Genomic DNA, 20,046 nt, shown 5'->3' with positions numbered 1-20,046 from the left:
TTGATTCTAGATGTTTCTTTTTCCTCCATATCTCAGACTGTGACATTTATGAAATTGTGGGAACTCTGTTATAATGCTGATTTAAGGCCACAGAAGAATGCTTGAGATAGGACTGAAACTCACAATCTCCGTTCTTAACACACAATACACAGCACGCCTTAATGTTTTTTCTATTCCAATTGTCACTTTTTTTATCCAGAATATTTCTTTTGAGGTTTTTTTTTTTTTTTAATTTCAAAGCTTACGAGATCACAGACACATATGGGAACTGAAAAAGGAAGAAAATATTCAAATGGCTGTAGTTTTATTTCTAATACACTAAACTGAAAGGACAGAAACAGTTTACTAAAAATGTGGCACAGGGCCTTCCTCAGGCAGATAATTTTTGCTTTCTGTTTCATTAGTTTCTTTATACATCATGCATCCAAAAAAAAGGCAATACGGTATGTATCTCCCTTATGCTTTCTTGCAATTGATTTCCTGTGGGTTCTAATTAACTACCCCCACAGTGACACCAAAGGTAAAAACAAATAATTGTACACTGAACATGTATGAAAACTATATAATTCCTGCTTTGGAAATTTCTTTAGGGATAACTATATTTTACTGTAGCTCATGTTACTTAGAAAAGGTATTTATTATCAGTTTCTCCCTGCTCTACTCCACTAAACCACCACCAATAATGGCTCTGAGCCTATTTCCTTATTTGCAAAATGGCCTCAGCTGTGTGGCTCAGCTGTGTCTAGCCCATCCCAGCCCCTCAGCCAAAGAAAAACACGCCTGACAGAACAGGGCAATCTCTCTGCCCACCTGAGAGGGGTTTGAAAAAGTTTGCTGACCAACGGCCAAGATGTAGGTATCCCCTTACTAGGACATCAGCCGTGTATGGCCAGATTCAGGAAAGTCCTTCTGAATAGATAGGAAGGGATGAGAAAGAAGAGCTTAGCCCCAGGAGAAAGGGAAGTGCAAATACTAGGCAAGGATTCGAGGATACCAGCCAGTCAAACTAGTATTCAAGAGGCAGGTTCCGTTCTTAGTGAGGGACTCAAAGGGTCAAAGAGGGGCATCTCTAAATCTGACACCTCCCTTGATACCCAGAATCACTGTGGCCCAGAAGCCCTCATAGCCCCATGCTATTTGCTGGCCTAGATCCACACTTGGGCTTGTAAAGTTATCTAATATCTCAAAGCACTTTCCCTTTCCCTGCCGGAAATTTTCACTTTATGAAGGTAGTAATAACTGATATCCCTGCAATGGAACTGTTTCTTGGCTTGGAACATTTCCATTATATACAGGCGTAGAATAAATAAAACACCATAACTGCTGGTGTTGTTTCAACCCCTAGATGTGCACACAGTACAGTGGAAACACAGATAAGTGTTCAAGTCTGTTATGCCCTGACAAGCCTCTCCAAGTTCCAGCTTCCTCACAGGTAAAATGGGAGCGTGTGTGTGTGTTCATATATATACACACACACACACACATATATTTATGTATATATATATATAATATATAATTGTTGTTGTTATTGTTAGGTGCCATAGAGTCAGTTCCGACTCATAGTGACCCTACGTACAACAGAACGAAACACTGCCCAGTCCTGTGCCATCCTCACAGTCCTTGCTATGTTTAAGCCCACTGTTGCAGCCACTGTGTCAATCCATCACATTGAGGGTCTTCCTCTTTTTCAGTGAACCTCTACTTTACCAAGCATGATGTCCTTCTCCAGGGCCTGGTCCCTCCTGATAACATGTCCAAAGTATGTGAGACGAAGTCTCGCCATTCCTCCCTTCTAAGGAGCATTCTGGCTGTACTTCTTCCAAGACAGATTTGTTCGTTCTTTTGGCAGTCCATGGCATATTCGATATTCTTCCCCAATACCACAATTCAAAGGCGTCAATTCATCTTCGGTCTTCCTTAGTCATCGTCCAGCTTTCACATGCATATGAGGCAATTAAAAACACTATGGCTTGGGTCAGGTGCACTTTAGTCTTCAAGGTAACATCTTTGCTTTTCAACACTTTAAAGAGGTCTTTTGCAGCAGATTTACCCAATGCAATGCATCCTTTGATTTCCTGACTGCTGCTTCCATGGGTGTTGATTGTCGATCAAGTAAAATGAAATCCTTGACAACTTCAATCTTTTCTCCGTTTAGCATGATGTCGCTTATTGGTCCAGTTGTGAGGATTTTTGTTTTCTTTATGTTGAGGTGTAATCCATACTGAAGGCTGTGGTCTTTGATCTTCTTTAGTAAGTGCTTCAAGTCCTCTTCACCTTCAGCAAGCCAGATTGTGTCATCTGCATAACTCAAGTTGTTAATGAGTCTTCCTCCAATCCTGATGTCCCGTTCTTCTTCATATAATCCAGTTTTTTGGATTATTTGCTCAGCATACAGATTGAATAAGTATGGTGAAAGGATACAACCCTGACTCACACCTTTTCTGGTTTTAAACCATGCAATATCCCCTTGTTCTGTTTGAACGACTGTCTCTTGGTCTATGTACAGGTTCCTCACGAGCACAATTAAGTGTTCTGGAGTTTGCATTCTTCTCAATGTTATCCATAATTTGTTATGATCCATGCAGTCAAATGCTGTTGCATAGTCAATAAAACACAGGGAAACATCTTTCTGGTATTCTCCGTTTCCAGTCAGGATCCATCTGACATCAGCAATGATATCCCTGGTTCCACGTCCTCTTCTGAATCCGGCTTGAATTTCTGGCAGTTCCCTGTTGATATACTGCTACAGCTGCTTTTGAATGATCTTCAGCAAAATTTTACTTGCCTGTGATATTAATGATATTGTTTGACAATTTCCACATTTGCTTGGATCACCTTTCTTGGAAATAGGCATAAATATGGATCTCTTCCAGTGGGTTGGCCAGGTAGCTGTCTTCCAAATTTTTTGGCATAGACAAGTGAGCACTTCCAGCGCTGCATGTGTTTGCTGAAACATCTCAATTGGCATTCCGTCAATTCCTGGAGACTTGGTTTTCGCCAGTGCCTTCAGTGCAGCCTGGACTTCTTTCAGTATCATCAGTTCCTGATCATATGCTACCTCCTGAAATGGTTGAACATTGACCAATTCTTTTTTGTATTGTGACTCTGTGTATTCTTTCCATCTTCTTTTGAAGCTTCCTGCATTGTTTAATATTTTCCCCATAGAATACTTCAATATTGCAACTCAAGGCTTGAACTTTTTCTTCAATTCCCTCAGCTTGAGAAATGCCGAGCGTGTTCCTCCCTGTTGGTTTTCTATCTCCAGGTCTTTGCATATATCATTATAATACTTTGTCTTCTCAAGCCGCTCTTTGAAATCTTCTGTTCAGCTCTTTTACTTCATCATTTCTTCCTTTTGCTTTAGCTACTCAACGTTCAAGAGCAAGTTTCAGAGTCTCTTCTGAATCCATTTTGGTCTTTTCTTTCTTTCCTGTCTTTTTAATGACCTTTTACTTTCTTCATGTATGTCCTCTGTGTCATTCCACAACTCGTCTGGTCTGCAGTCATCAGTGTTCAATGCATCAAATCTATTCTTGAGATGGTCTCTAAATTCAGGTGGGATATACTCAAGGTCGTATTTTGGCTCTTGTCAATTTGTTCTAATTTTCTTCAGTTTCAACTTGAACTTGCATATGAACAACTGATGGTCTGTTCTGCAGTCAGCCCCTGGCCTTGTTCTGATTGATGATACTGAGCTTTTCCATAGTCTCTCTTTCCACACACAGATGTAGTCGATGTGATTCCTGTGTATTCCATCTGGCGAGGTCCACGTGTATAGTCGCCGTTTATGTTGTTGAAAAAAGGTATCTGCAATGAAGTCATTGATCTTGCAAAATTCCATCATGCAATCTCCAGCACCGTTTCTATCACCAAGGCCGTATCTTCCAACTACTGATCGTTCTTCGTTTCCAACTTTCGTATTCCAATCACCAGTAATTATCAATGCATTCTGATTGCATGTCTGATCAATTTCAGACTGCAGAAGTTGGTAAAAATCTTCAATTTCTTCATCTTTGGCCTTAGTGGTTGGTGTGGAAATTTGAGTAACAGTTGTATTAACTGGTCTTCCTTGTAGGCATATGGATATTATCCTATCACTGACAGCGCTGTACTTCAGGATAGATCTTGAAATGTTCTTTTTGATGATGAATGCAACACTATTTCTCTTCAAGTTGCCATTCCCGGCATAGCAGACCCTATGACTGTCCAATTCAAAATGGCCAATACCAGTCCATTTCAGCTCACTAATGCCTAGGATATCAATGTTTATGGGTTCCATTTCATTTTTGATGATTTCTAATTTTCCTAGAGTCATACTTTGTACGTTCCACGTTACAATTATTAATGGATGTTTGCAGCTGTTATCTTCTCATTTGGAGTCATGCCAAATCAGCAAATGAAGGTCCCAAAAGCTTGACTCCATCCATATCATTAAGGTTGACTCTACTTTGAGGAGGCAGCTCTTTCCCAGTCATCTTTTGAGTGCCTTCCAAACTGAGGGACTCACCTTCCAGCACTATTATCACACAGTGTTCCACTGCTATTCATAAGGTTTTCACTAGCTAATTCTTTTCAGAAGTAGACCACCGGGTCCTTCTTCCTAGTCTGTCTTAGTATGAAAGCTCAGCTGAAACCTGTCCACCATGGATGACCCTGCTGGTATTTGAATACCGGTGACATAGCTTCCAGCATCGTATCAACACGCAAGCCCTCACATTACGACAAACTGACATACGCGTGGGGGATGTATATATATAAATACATATGTGTGTAAATACATACATAAATATATATGTATATATGTAACTCTATATGTATTTATATATACATATAAATACACACATACACATATATACATAGAGAGAGATATTTCACTGGTTCTGTTTCTCTAGAGAACCTTGAGATATCCAGCAGTTTGACTCTGAAGTATATACCCAGGAGAACTAAAAACATACATCCTCACAAAAACTTGCTGCTAACCGAAAGGCCAGCAGTTCAAATCCCCCAGCTGCTCCGCAGGAGAAGCTGTGGCAGTCCGCGTCCGTAAAGATTTACAGCCTTGGAAACTCTATGAGGCAGTTCTACCCTGTCCTATAGGGTTGCTATGAGTTGGAATCGACTCAGCAGCAATGGGTTTGATTTGGGGGTTTTATATACAAACAAGGGAATATTGTTCAGCAATAAAAAGGAATGACCCACCCACTGCCATCAAGTCAATTCCAACTCACAGCAACCCTATATGGCAGGGTAGGGTTTCTAAGGCTGTAAATCTTTATGGAAGCAGACTGTCACATCTTTCTCCCCGGAGCGGCTGGTTGGTTCGAACTGCTGACCTTTCAGTTGGCAGCCAAGCGCTTTAACCACTGCACCACCAGGCCTCCTTAAAAAGGAATGAAGTACTGATACATGTCACAACATATATAACCCTTGAAAACATTTTGCTAAGTGAAAGGAATCAGACACAAAAGGCCACATATTGTATGATTCTCTTTATACAAAATGTCCAGAATAGGCAAACCCACAGAGACAGAAAGTAGATCAGTGGTTGTCAAGGGCTGAGGGTAGTGGGGAGGAAATGGGGAGTTACCACTAATGGATATGCAGTTTCTTTTGGGGTGATGAAAATATTGTGGAATTAGACAGTGGTGACTGATGTATAACTTTGTGAATATACCAAAAAACACTGAATTGCATACTTCAAGAGGGTCACGTTTGTGACACATGAATTATATCTCAATAAAACCATTTTTAAAATGTGGAAAAAGTACATTTTAGGATCAAGGAAAGATGGTCTATATTAATTTAAAGTCTGCCTTATTCCAAAGAGGACTTGAGCATCTTGTCATGCTGATTATTGTTAGAATCATTATCGTTATTTGTATGTTTGGTCTGTTTGTGGTTAGGTTTGGGCTGGGCTCCACCAGGATTAATTCTTAGCAGTAGTAGAACCACAGTAACCACTCAAACTTCATGGTACACGAAGTGCTCTCTTTTCCCAGGTTGAGCTCATTGACTAGGGGACTAAAAAACTGCTGCTGACATCTTGACTTTACCTTTCAGGGTTTTTAAAAGGCTTTATTGAGGTTTAATTGACATACAATAAATTGTACATATTTAAAGTGCACAGTTTACTGGATTTTGACATAAGTATACACTCATGAAACAATCACCACAATCAAAATAATGAATCATGCCCCAACGTTTCTGCAGGCCCCTTTGTAATACTTCCTTTCCTCCCTTTTTCCCCATTTCCAGATAACCACTGATCTGCCTTCTGTCACTATAGATTAGTTTGTGTTTTCTAGGATTTTATATAAATGGAGTCATGCAGTATTTTTTGGGGGGGCGGGGTCTGGTTTCTTTCACTCAGCATAGTAATTATTTTGAGATTCATCAATGTGTGTATCAATAGTCTGTTCCTTTTTATTGCTGAGTAATTTTCATCTATTGATGGACATTTATTTCCAGTTTTGAGCCATTACAAATAAAGCTGCAATGAACATTCATATACAGGGCTTCATATCATTTCTCCTGGGTAAATACCTACGAGTGGAATAGATGAGTTGGATGGTAAGTGTATGTTTAACTTTTTAAGAAACTGCCAAATTGTTTTCCAAAGTGGTTATGCCACTTTATATCTCTACTGGCAGTGTCTGAGAGTTCTAATACCTCACTTAGTGAGTCTTTTAATTTTAGCCATTCTAGTGAGTGTATAGTGGTGTCTCATTTTGGATTTAACTTGCATTTCCCAAATGTCTCATGATGTTGAGCATTTTCTTGTGCTTATTTGCCATCCGTATATCTTCTTTGGTCTGTTCAAGTCTTTTATCCATTTTTGAAAATTCAGTTGTTATTACTGAGTTGTAAGAGTTCTTTATGTAGTCTAGATACATATTCTAGATACAACTCCATTGTTAGATATGTTTTCTGAAGATTTTTCCTAGTCTGTGGCTTGCCTTCTCATTTTTAAATGTCTTTTGAAGAGCAAAAGTTCTTAATTTTGATGAAGTCCAATTTGTTGATTTTTTCTTTTATATTTCATGCTTTTTGTGTCCTATTTAAGAAATGTTTGCCAAATCCAAAGTCACTAAGATTTTCTCCAATGTTTTCTTCCTGAAGTTTTATCATTTTAGCTCTTACATTCAAGTTTATGACCCATTTTAGGTTAACTTTTGTGTGTTGTGTACGTAAGGGTCAATGTTCTCCTTCTTCTTTTTTAGTATATGGCTATCCAACTGTTCTAGCACAATTTGAACTGCCTTAGTACCTTTGACAAAAATCAACTGATCATCTACATGTGGGTCTATTTCTGAGTTCTCTGTTCTATTGATCTATATGTCTATCTTCACGCCATCACTACACTGTCTTGATTATTATAGCTTTGTCATAACTCATGACATCAGGCAGTAAACCCTCCAATTTTGTTCCTCCTCAAAGTTGGTTAGGCTATTCTACATCCTTTCACTTGTTTCTGTTTTTTGTTTTGTGTGAATACACAAGAATTATAGTTGGAAAATAATAAGGAAATGAAATCAAGAATGTAACTAAGAACAAGGAAAAAGACAGTACAACAACAACTACAAAAATCTGTGAAACGCCTCTCCTTTATAAGTGAACTCAGATTAAACATCTGAATGTACTACAACTGACTCATTTCTTTCACATAAAGAAATTAGTAAATTTACCTTTGAGAGACAGAGTAGCAGGGGTAGGGGTTTGGGGACCATGCTTTTAGGGGACATCTAGGTCAACTGGCATAACAAAGCTTATTAAGAAAATGTTCTGCATCCTACTTCGGTGAGTGGCGTCTGGGGTCTTAAAAGCTTGCAAGCGGCCATCTAGGATGCATCAATTGGTCCCATCCACCTGGAGTAAAGGAGAATGAAGAACACCAGAGACACAAGGAAAGTATTAGCCCAAGAGACAGAAAGGGCCACATAAGCCAGAGACTTCATCAGCCTGAGACCAGAAGAACTAGATGGTGCCCGGCTACCACCAATGACCGCCCTGCAGGGAACACAACAGAGAGTCCCTGATGAAGCAGGAGAAAGGCAGGGTGCAGAACTCAAATTCTAGTAAGAAGACCAGACTTAATGGTCTGCCTGAGACTGGAAGAACCCTGGAAAGCATGGCCCCTGGATTCTCTATCAGCCCAGAAATAAAACAATTTCCGAGGCCAACTCTTCAGACAGGGATTGGACTGGACTGTGGGACATAAAGTGATACTCATGAGGAGTGTGTCTCTTAGCTCAAGTAGATACAAGAGACTCAACGGGCAGCTTCTGTCTGGAGGTGAGATGGGAAGGCAGAGAGTGTTAAGAGCTGGTTGAATGGACATGGGGAATCAGGGGTGGAAAGGAGGAGTGTGCTGTCACAATATGGGGAGAGCAATTAGGGTCACATAAAAATGTATGTATAAATTTTTGTATGGGAGACTAACTTGAAATGTAAACTTCATTTAAACTACAACAATAAAAAAAGAAATTAGTAAATGTAGAAAAGTTGGAGTGGTTTGATAAAGACATTATATCTACATTCAAAGGAGTTGAGTAATACAAGGAAAAAAGGAGACCCTGGGTGACACAAATGTTAATGTGCTCAGTTGTTAACCAAAAGGTTGGAGGTTTGAGTCCACCTACAGGTGCCTTGGAAGAAAGGCCTGGCAATCTACTTCTGAAAAATCAGCCACTGAAAACCCTATGGTACAGAGTTCTACTCTGACACACATGGGGTTGCCATGAGTTAAAATCGACTCAACAGCAACTGATTTTATAGGGAGAAAAACTCCACTTTTAAAAGTTTTCTACCAACCAGGAGGAATCCAAGTGTTACCAGAGTTGTTCTGAAGCTTGAGTATGGGAAAAAGGAACTCTAAACTGTTCTCTTCAAGTTGGGTATGTTCTGAGCATTAAAAAAACATTATAATGTTTAGTGAAAAACTCAAGCTGAATAGTATGATCACATTTTTATCATAAGAAAAAATAAATAAAAATCTATTTGTGTGTATATTTTCAAGGAAAAAAACAAAGGTTACATAGCAAACTTAACACTGATTACCCCAGGAGAGTGAAAGTTGTAGCATAGAGAAGAAAGGCCTATTTTCTTTTTAGATCTCTAGGCTATTCCCATTTTTTTCCAACAGTTACTTTGTCATTTAAACAAAAGATTTTTTTTCAGAATTTTAATGGGTTTTGATATACACACAGTGATTTCAGTCACTGCCTCTAAGGTTCTTCATTTGTTCAAGCATGGGGCCAGCAGGGGCCAGCAAGAGCAGACCCAGGAGAATTTCTGTTCTTGGAAAAGCCCCACTACATAATCTAAAAAAAAAAAAATTTAATGACATTTTATGGGACATCTGTGTTTATTCTATAGATAAATGTGGCATGAACTTATTCCTCAAATGTAAGGTAAACATATACTTTCACATTTGACGCATCTGTATAAATTAAGCGGCCCTGGTGGCGCAGCAGTTAAGTGTTTGGCTGCTAATCAAAAGGTCGGCAGTTCGAATCCACCAGCAGCTCCTTGGAAATCCTATGGGACAGTTTTACCCTGCCCTATAGGGTCACTATGAGTCAGAATCGACTTGATGGCAACAAGTTTGGTTTTTGGTTTATATAAATAAATAAATATTAAAGTTTCTGAAATACCACATTCCATAATGAAAGCCGATAGCCAACCTGGTACATTTCTGAAAATGAGTTAAATTTTCTCTGATATTGCCTGAGAACACAGAGAAAAGCAGTCCCTTGCCCTTTTCTAATATAATATGCTTCAGAGAGTCAATGCTACACATGCTGGATCTGATCAAAAATGGCCAGAATGTTTTTTGCTATTAAGAAAAGGAACCTTGCTATTAAAAGTGTGGTCCATGGACCAGCAGCATCGGCAGCGCCCGGGAGCTTATTAGAAATGCAGAATCTCAGGCCCCATCACCGATCTACTGAATCAGAAACTGCATGTTTACAAGATCCCCAGGTGATTCCTATGCTGTAGACACAATTGTGGTGAATGTTATGGAACTTAAAAGTATGACAGAAGTCAAGGGAAAAAGCATAAATACATACATAGTTTTAAATTTAAGATAAATATTTTAAACGTTAATTTTCAGTAGCATAGTCCAGCACATTTTTTCTAAATATGCTACTAGAATCAAAGAAATAATGACAAAATTTCATTAAATCAAATAAAATAGCATCAAATGTTCTGCATAATTTAAAAACCCTGCCCTCCCCCCCACCACCAAAAAAAATTCTGGCCAATAGGCCCCTTTAGTACATTATTAACAAACCCAAAATTTTAATACAAAGAAAAGTGATGGATATTTTCTGGGACCTTATATAGGTAATTCATTCTAAATATTTTTTAGCTAATAAATGGAGACACTTTGAAACACAGCATTTGTTTAAACATACTACCTGCCTGCCTGGCTGTTTAATGGTGAAATAACTTAGTCTGTATGCTTTGGATGCAATTCAGACGCTACATAGATGTTAAGAAGCTAAATTAACATAAAATGTTTATCATGAAACATCACCTCACTTGATGGCTTCATTATACTTTTTCCATTAATATACTTGTAACCACGACCACCTTCAGCATGGAGAAAAATTTTAAACACGATGAAAGGTGGAAAATCCTCACCACTAAATCTGAAATAAAGACCAAAAATTAGTCATTTGGCATCAGATTTTAGGCTCAATTACTTCTCCTTGTACTTAAGAATTTGTATAGTTTATGGAATGCAAGGTAAAAGCAAGACTATTTATATTTTCAGAGCTATGCCAAAGCATATAAAGAACTGGTAGTAAAATGGATTACTAAAGATGAAGGACCCACACTTTTGTGTGCTCACAGCTATTTTAATACATGTGTCACACTGGACACATAATGAGCAATGAGAGCTACTCTCAAGGAAGCTTCTGGCAAAAGTCACGCCTCAGTTTATTCACATAACAAATGGAAATAACAACCTATTTACTTTATAATTATACCCTGAGAAATTACGAGGATTAAAAAAATAAATTTCTAAGATTTCTTCATATTAACTTAGTATTTCTTGAAATAAATCAGCATACCTGAATCTGACCTTATACTTCATGCTAGGATCTTTAATCAGCTTAGCCTCTAAGGGGCTCACTTTCTTTAGTATGTCATACGACACATGATGTTCCTGAAATAGATGATGGTGCAGTTAACAGAAAGGGGTACCCCGCCCAGACACAATTTACTGATTATAACAGAGGCACCATGGTAAAGAGAACAGTACACTAGACTTGGAGACCTGAAGACCTGGGTTCTAGTCTTGGCTCTACCACTTATTATCCATGTAGCCTTGAGTCATTTACTTGATCTTTTTGATACCCTAAGTCTGGGTATGTGTCCTTCCTTGATATCCCAGGCACTCCTCTTTCCCTATGACAACAGTCTTCACAATGTATTGTAATTATCTGTAAATTTCTCTGTACTAGACTGTAAACTTGTTGTACTAGACTGTAACCCTCATGAATGTTGGGACAGTAGCTTTCTTATTTACCATGTATTCCTAGAATCTAGTACAGTGCCTGGAACACAGCTGGTGCTTAATAAGTATTGGACATTGAATGAATCACTATAAAATGCAGATGATAAAATAAGTTACTAGCGTTAAAGTACCTTTTATGTGCCAGATCCTTGTTACCCACTGACCCACTGCCATCGAGTTGATTCTGACTCATACAGACCCCATAGGGTTTCCAAGGCTACAGAAGTAGACTGCCACAACCTTCTCCTGCAGAGCCACTGGTGGTTTCGAACCACCGACCTTTCGGTTAGCAGTCAAGCGCTTTAACCACTGTGCCACCAGGGCTCCTTAGATCCTACATTAGATGCCTTATAAACATAACCTCATTTAATCTTACAACTCAGCAACACTGTTAGAACATTATCATTTCCATTTTACAAATGAGAATGCTAAGGCTCAGGAAGTTTTAGTAACTTATCCAAAAGGCACACAGGTAGTAAACGGAGGAGGATTCAAACTTAGAACTGTTTGACTCAAAATCCACCACTCTTTTCCCCATATGACCCCATCTGACCTTTATGCTTATGACAATCACATAAAAATATACACTAAAAGGCTTTTAAAACCACAAAGCATTATTAATGTAAGGTAGTAACACGAAGCAGGATAACAGATGAAGAAAAAGTATTAATTTCTTTATGTTACTAAGAGAGTCTGACACTTACAACTAAACCAGTATTATAATAATTAAATATAAGTCCCAGATGGGAAGACAATGGACATTGGACCTGAAATGTCAATAGTTTACTTGGGTGGGTTTTCTCTGAGGCATTCTGCGTTTACTAACATCAGAAATAGGTCTGTGGATCAGATGGTGAAGAAGTGTACCCATTACTCAGACTTCGTGATTTTTCAGAGTTGCTAAAATTCCCTTAATGTGAGTGTCGATAATAGACTACTAGAATTATGGGTTATTTTATTAGAAGTATATTTGATATTATATCAAGAAAGGCTCAATGCTCTGCTGGGGTTGCCAAATTGTTTCTCTGAGGTGGGGGGGCATGTGAAATTTTTGTTCACTCAAATAGGATCATATTATTCATACTGTTCTGCACTTGTCTTTTTCAGTAATGAAATATCTTGGATATCTTTCTATTGCAGAATCACGTAAATGGCTGCAATGTTTAATACTATAAAAGCACCAACATTTATTTAACCAGCATCCTATCGGTGGACTTTATATGGCTTAATTTTTCTGCTTTTACAGGCATGCTACAATGAAATTGTACATATATTGTAGAATGGATTCCTAGAAGTGACATTGCTGGGTGGAAGGTAAGAGTACTTTATTTATTTTAGATCCTATATTTTATTTATTTATTTATTGTGCTTTAGATAAAAGTTTACAGAGCAGATTAGTTTCTCATTAAACAATACATACATTGTTTTGTGACACTGGTTGCCAAGGTAAGGGTACTTTTAATTCAGAGACTTTTATTGTTGTAAGATCACTGTATCACACCTTCAAATAAAGAATCAAATTGTTTAAAAAGAACCCAGTATATTATTTTCAAAAATGAAATAAGTCATCCATATTAAAAATAAACCCAGAAATATTCATTTATAACTAATAAAAGAAACAATCCCAGAACCCTGTTATATTATTAGATCCAAACAGAAGAAAGAAAGAAGGTGATGTATTCTGTTTTTAATTAATAGATCTTTTAGCTTGATAATTAATTAAATCTGTCAGAAAAACAAAAAGCAGAATACATACCGCTGCACAAATTGTGTGTTTTAGGAGCTGAAACATTGTTTTGGCCGTGTGAGAAAACCATGCATACTGTATTATTTGAGCTGCAATATCTTTATCAACACTGAGAGAAAGAAAAAGAGGTTAAGATTTATAAAGTAATTCTCATTTTCCTAAAATCCTAGGGATTTATGCTTCCTCCTCCTACACCTCCCCACCCCCAACTCCAAAACTGACCTAATGAGAAATATTTGGATGTGCTAATTGGAACTGGTCATTTGCAGAGTCTAGTCAGAATGAGGATATGAAATACTAGAGAATAGCTCTCTTGAGACTTAAAAAAAAAAAAAAAAAAAACCCTGACCCAAACTTTATCATCAAAAGGCATAATATAAACAAAAAGTGTGAGACAAATTTGACTTCTAAAAACCTCCATGACCTAAAATGATTCAATTCCTGGTTAGATGTTAATAATACTGTCCAACTAGTTCAAGTGCTATGAAAATGAAATGTGGAATAGTTCTAGGTTATAGTAGGCCCAATTCTCTTTCTGGAGCAGATGATCATGCCCTAGAAAAAGAAACTCCCTCTCTGAATCTTTGCTTGAACCAGTCTTTTTGGCAGTCAGGTCAGAGAGTTTATTCTACTTTTGATCATGTCCCAGCACTGGCAGATTGTCATTACCCCCCCCCCCCCATGAGGCTACATGCAAAGAGAGGTACTCCTGCATAATGCCACCGTTTTCTGGCAAAAAGCAGAGTACAAAATGTAGAGTAGAGAGGGCCTTTAGTATGGAAACAAACCTTTGAAACCTAGCTGATGTCATTTATTAGCTGTATAACCTTCTGCAAGTCACTTAACTTCTCCCAGTTGGTGCTTCCTCACTTATAATATGTAATAATAAGATTGCTTCACAAGGTTTTATTAGGATCAAAAGAGATGTGTGTTAACATGCTTTGTAAATTATGAGATACTACAATTATGATAATTATTATTAGATATAAGAAAGTAATTTAAAAACACAAAAAACTCTAATTTACAAAACAAGAAGTGTTTGAAGTTACCTGGGTAAATACTATTTGGAAACCATCCAGTATTTTGACACAAGGCAAAAGATGGGTACTTACTTTGTCTTCTTTACATTTTGCACATTTGTTTTCTGGTCTTTTTCTGAGCGTTGGTTATCTGATTTTGGAACACCAGTACCTGGTGGATCTGAGGAAGAACTCATTTTCCTTAAATTTCTCACATTTGTTTTCGGGCATTTTTCTGAGCGTTGGTTATCTGATTTTGGAACACCAGTACCTGGTGGATCTGAGGAAGAACTCATTTTCCTTAGATTTCTCACATTTGTTTTTGGGCCTTTTTCTGAGCATTGGTTATCTGATTTTGGAACACCAGTACCTGGTTGATCTGAGGAAGAACTTATTTTCCTTAGATTTCTCACATTTGTTTTCGGGCCTTTTTCTGAGCGTTGGTTATCTGATTTTGGAACACCAGTACCTGGTGGATCTGAGGAAGAACTCATTTTCCTTACAATGAAGGAATCTGAAAGTACATAAATTAATCCTTTAAGGTCATGATCTATATTACTACATTGTTTGGACTAGACTCAAGTGCCATATGATTATTGTGCTAATTCTAGAATGCTTTAAAAAAGGAAAGCATCGTGGATCTCTTAATGTTGCTTACAGTTTACATTCTTCATGTACTAAAAATATTATATGGTATACGGAAAAAACAAGTGGATCTATCAGTAGCCTTCTAACTGGTCTCCCTGTCTCCAGTCTCTTCCTCCTCCTATTCATCCTCAACACTGCAGCTGGAATCAATTTTTTAGAGCAGTAATTAAACCTTATCACTTACCAACTTAAAATCTTTCAGTGACACCTCATTTCCTCCAAGCTAAAGCCCAAACTCCTTAGAATGGAGTTTAAGTCTTTTCACAACTTTGCTCCATTCTCTCTTTCAATTTTAAAATACCAACTTTCATCAGCCGCCCTCTATATACTCTGAAAGAACCAAGAACTTCTTGCCAAAATCAGTCAACGTTTTACATCTTTGTACCCCTGATCTTGCAATTTCCTCTACTTAGAATGACCTCCCTACCACAAGCAAATACTAACTCATCCTTTAAGACCCAGCTAATTGATGCCTCTTCTTTGAATTTTCCACTTTCTCTTTTTTTACAGAACTACTTGCTCCTGTCTCCAACGTCCAATTATATTCTGTACATACTTCTTTTACTTCTCATAGTGCATTAAAATTTGTTTTCTTGGCTGTTACCCCGACAAGCTCATTGAAGGCAGGAGGCATATTACTAACTATGGAATACCCAGTGCCTAACAGAGTGGAAGATTTTTACATGCTTGTCTGAAAATGTTTCATATGGCTTTTATCACCAAATAGCTGTGAGACTTGGAGCAAGTTACTCAACCTCTCAGTGGCTCAGTTCTCTCCTTGGTAAATTCAGAGGGTGTGTACTAAATTATCTGATTCCATATCCAACTTTCTAGCCTTTGAAGCATTAATCCAATTTGGATGCAGGTTCTAAATTCTTAGTCGCTGCTTAATCTGTTCTATGAAACCAGGGGCTCTTTACCTTTTAGTGCTATGAATCCCTATGGATAGACACTTTCTAAGAATTATGTTTTTAAATGCATAAATAAAATACATAGGATTACAAAGGACTCCAATTATATTGACATCATTGTCAAAATATTTAAAAAAACAAAATTATGATAAAGCAATGTGCCTTCTCTGTTTATGCATTAAATAAAATGGGAGATCTAATAACTACTGTACTTTCAAAGCAGTAATGAGCATAAATATTTCAAGATATCTGCCATGACTGTAATATGATATAAAAATATCTGTGTTTTCTACTGATGACAAAAGTGACAGGTACTGCTAATACTACTGTGCTTTGTTGTCTACTCCATAACTGAAAGAAATGCTAAAGTTCAGTTAGAGGTTAGTGAAAGTAAAGTTGTAATTTTTTCCCCATCCAAGTTCACACAACCACCGAATTAAGAACACTTGCACTAAGTTATCATTACGCTTTACACTCTTATATATGTATGAGATTACATTACCAGTGCAGAGCCTTTAGTCTATTCAATATTTCTCCTTAGGGATGAGGATGACTTAGAATATACCATTCTCCTGAGAAAGAGAAAAGCAGCCCTTAATATCTGAAAGCTGGCCTGACGCTTACAGCTGGGCCTCAGTGTTACCCACACTTCCTGATAGCACCCAATCCAGAGCAAAGTCTGCTTCTTTGAACTCATCCACCCCCAAATCACCCAACCAAAGCCCAAATCCTATAATAAATCTAACACCTTCTTAACTGGGATGTCCCACTCTTCCCCAAAGTGTGCGTTCTCCCTCACAGCTATGAGAAAATAAACCCAACTTGTTCAACTACAGGTATATTCCTAGTGGTCTTTGGTTGGAGGGCAGTGGCATGTCACTGCACACCTTCCGAATCTACTGAATGCCTGCCTAGATGGGACTCACACTTTTTATCGGATTAGGATGTGACATACAGAATATGAACTACACCCCAATTATGAAACAGCATAACAATTCTTTAGGCTAGAACACAAGCTTTAAAGCCAGACTGACTGGGTTTGGATCCTGGATACTACTTTCCATCTGTGTGGCCTTATGCAAGTTTCTTCTCTATGTCTTAGTTTCCTCAGCTATAAATTGAGAATAATAATCGTGCCCACCTACTTGGGTTGTTGGAAAGATTAAATAAACAGATATCAAAGGCTTAGCTCAGAGCTGGGTACACTCTGCTATTCTTGTTAATAAGATTATTACCTTTACAAACATGATTCCTAGTGAGGAGCTTACATTTAAGTATCTTAAAAAGAAAAAAAATGCCTTTCACGACTAAACGGAGTAGCAAATTCGTTTAAATTTAAAATCTTAGAAATGACAAGCCCACTGTAAAAACCTGAAAAGCTTTGTGAGGTAAATCCAGACCTCTGAGGTTGGCGGCTTCCGGCTGCGAAGCTTCTGAAGCTGCCAGAAACCCGCCGAGCGCCCCCGCCCGGCAGCCTCCGCGCACAGAATTCCCGGCCCACACCTCCAGGTTCCCAATGGCGGCGGCGGAGAAAGCCGACGCCCGGCGCCTCCCTCCGCGCGCCCCCGCGTTCTTCCCACACTGAACTGCGCTTTCCCGTTGCCTAGCAACAGCCGGCGCTGGGGCGGAGCCTCGAGGAGGGCGGGGTTTGTGTTCGCTCGCTGTCGGGCCGTGACTCACTGCAGCTCAAAGACTTTGCTTCTAGCCTGGGGTGGTTAGCTAAGCCTTCGCCGGATCTAGTCGGCAGTACTGCCATCACCCGCACCGCAGTCGTTTCGCGGTCGGGGGAAGCCGGGCCCTACCGGGCCGCCGTAGCTGCCTCTCTGTAGTGGGCGGGGCCGAGGCGGGGGTGACCCCGCCGGAGCCGCGGCTGCCAGCAACATGTTCAAGGTGAGAAAACGGAGCCAGGTCACTGCCCTCTCCCGGCCGTACGGAACTCTCCCCGCGCTCTTGTGGGCCTCTTCGGGGACCAGACCCCTGCTCGCCCAGAGAGTTTTTCCGCCTCCGGGCTGGCTGTGTCCCGGCGCGCGGTTCATTCACCGGTCCGCGTGGGGCGGAAGCTCGAGGCTGCCGCCGCATCCGTGGCGCGCGTGGGGAGTCCTAGGCTGGGACCGAGGCTCGCGAAACCCTGGGTTGGGTGGGGGCGGCCATTTGAGTCCTACTCTGGTGAATAAAACATTTTTGAAAAGTCAAAGTATCTTGCCTGGTGCCCGCGCAGAAGCGTGGGTAATGGGTAAGGTGGAGGCCAGCACCGCGCACTGCAGGGCTCGGCTTTGGTGGCCAGACCGGGTCAGGTTTCAGAACCAGGTGTGTGTGGGGGTGGGGGAGGGTCACCTACGGAGAAGGTGCTGCAGGATGTGGGGGAGGCTGACATGGGAATAGCTGGGTGAGGAGGAAAACGAGCTTTGCTCCGCTCCGCAATGAACTTAATATAGACAAGTCGACTCCCTTTACATTTTATGAACTCGTGTCGTTTGGAAAAAATTGACTTTTATAGTGAAAACTTTCTTGTGAAAACCTGCCTTTTAACATAAAGCTATTATTCTACTATGTTTAAAAAAGTAGGTGATATTTTTGGTCATGGAAAACAAAGGTTACCAAAAATAAATCTACAAAACTGAGTCATCAGGTAGGACTCGTAAAATAGTACCAATGAGACCTCAAAATTGTATCAGTGATTTATTATTTTGCATGAGCTGTGGGTAGGGCATCGAACCGGTTCAGTCATGGCTGACGAAGGAAAATTGGAACAGACCCGAATTTTTTAAAACTTGGGTGAGGCAGAACGGAAAAATTACGGGTAGAAGCCCTGGAATGGGAGACTCAGAAGAAGCAATGTGAGCCCTTACAGGAGCATGATGTGGGAGATTGAACTATTGCCAGGACTATGGAGAGCAACACATTCAGAGCGGTGCAGTTGGCCGCCATCTTTGAGCTGGCATGGCTGTTTCCAACTTCTGCGGTCGAGATTTAGTTGTTTATGCACTGCGCATGCTGTCCTTGTTTTCTGAGAGAGAGATTAAGTTTCTAGCAGGGCTTTAAACAGTAATTTTTCCCATTCTGCTTATCGTTCCGCTTCACCTACATTTTAAAAATTAGGGTCTGTATAGGTTTCATTTCATCGGCCATGACTGAACCAGGCAGAACTTGTTCGGAGTCCTGTCTTGGGTTGGCTGGGCAGTTCTGCTAGTGTCCCCCAATGGCTGAATTCAGTGGTGACTGGAATGAAAGGTGGCATTACACATGTCTGGGTACTTGGTGCCCCTCCATGTATCTAGCTTGGGCTTCCTTGCGTGGTTGCTGGGCTCCAAGAAATCAAGTCCCAATGTGCAAACACTTATAAAGCCTCTACTTGCATCACATTTGCTGATGTCACAGCAAGTCACATGGCCAAGCTCAGAGTCAGTGTGGGGGGAGTACACAAGGGTATGGTTACCAGGAGGTGTGGTTCATTGGGGGCCATTAATTTATAAGCTTCTATAGCAGCAAACTAGCAGTACGTGTTACCAATAGAAGTCACAGTACCAATGCACATTACAGTTGTTGCAGATCTCAGTGTATCATTTATTCTCATTACTACTTCAAAATTACAGTAGTTACGAGACCCACTGCTAGATCTTTGTATTTAATGAGCTAATAAGGAAACACATATATCAGACATTTGGGTTTTAAGAGTATTTTTGTAACTATTTCAATATAATCAGTATTTTATGCAATTAGAAACATTAGGAGGGGTCCATAGGGCTCAACAGACTGCCAAAGAGGTTCATGGCACAAAAAAGGCAAGGAACTTGGAGTCTTCAGGAAAACCTTCACAGAGGAGACATTTAAATTTAGTTTTGAAAGACAAGTAGGAGTTTTTCAGGTAGATGTGCTGGAGAATATCATCAGCAGTGATACTCCATTGGGGGAGTGCTGGTGGCTCTGTTCTGCTTTGTCAAGGGAGAGATACAGTGAGCTGCAATTATTCCAAGTGAACATGTAGTTTGGGTAGAAAAGATCACAACAAGCCTTGAACACCAAAATGTAAGGAGTAGGCAGAGGAAGAGGGGAGATTAGAAATGGAGAAGCAACTTTTGAGAAGTAGACGTAGGAGCAGAAGAGAGTGATGTTTAGAAAATCAAGGGAGGGAGCTGCTAACAATGGAAAACCTGACTGCTTGAAATAATAAAAGGATCTCACATAAAGTCCAGA

The 20,046-nt window shown here is 39.6% G+C and overlaps 2 protein-coding genes across 2 annotated transcripts in view; one reads left to right on the top strand and one right to left on the bottom strand.

Annotated features, from left to right (window-relative positions):
• The window catches only part of CUNHXorf58 (chromosome unknown CXorf58 homolog), a 32,734-nt gene extending 16,218 nt beyond the window's left edge, over positions 1-16,516 (bottom strand). The window contains exons 1-4 of the mRNA XM_023737303.1: positions 14,387-16,516; positions 13,284-13,383; positions 11,082-11,176; positions 10,541-10,655 (exon numbers count right to left, since the gene is read on the bottom strand). Coding sequence (XP_023593071.1) covers positions 10,541-10,655; positions 11,082-11,176; positions 13,284-13,383; positions 14,387-14,787 — 711 coding nt within the window. The 5' untranslated portion in view covers positions 14,788-16,516. The remainder of the gene's footprint in view (positions 1-10,540; positions 10,656-11,081; positions 11,177-13,283; positions 13,384-14,386) is intronic.
• A 1,033-nt stretch (positions 16,517-17,549) lies between these two features.
• The window catches only part of APOO (apolipoprotein O), a 57,972-nt gene continuing 55,475 nt past the window's right edge, over positions 17,550-20,046 (top strand). Inside the window, exon 1 of the mRNA XM_004382855.1 lies at positions 17,550-17,742. Within this exon, the coding sequence (XP_004382912.1) occupies positions 17,734-17,742 (9 nt within the window). The 5' untranslated portion in view covers positions 17,550-17,733. The remainder of the gene's footprint in view (positions 17,743-20,046) is intronic.

Source organism: Trichechus manatus, unplaced genomic scaffold (assembly GCF_000243295.1).
Source record: "Trichechus manatus latirostris isolate Lorelei unplaced genomic scaffold, TriManLat1.0 scaffold00100, whole genome shotgun sequence".
NCBI classification, from domain to species: Eukaryota; Metazoa; Chordata; class Mammalia; order Sirenia; family Trichechidae; genus Trichechus; species Trichechus manatus.
Note: the sequence above shows the minus strand (reverse complement) of the source record. Positions and strands in the feature narration are given on the sequence as shown.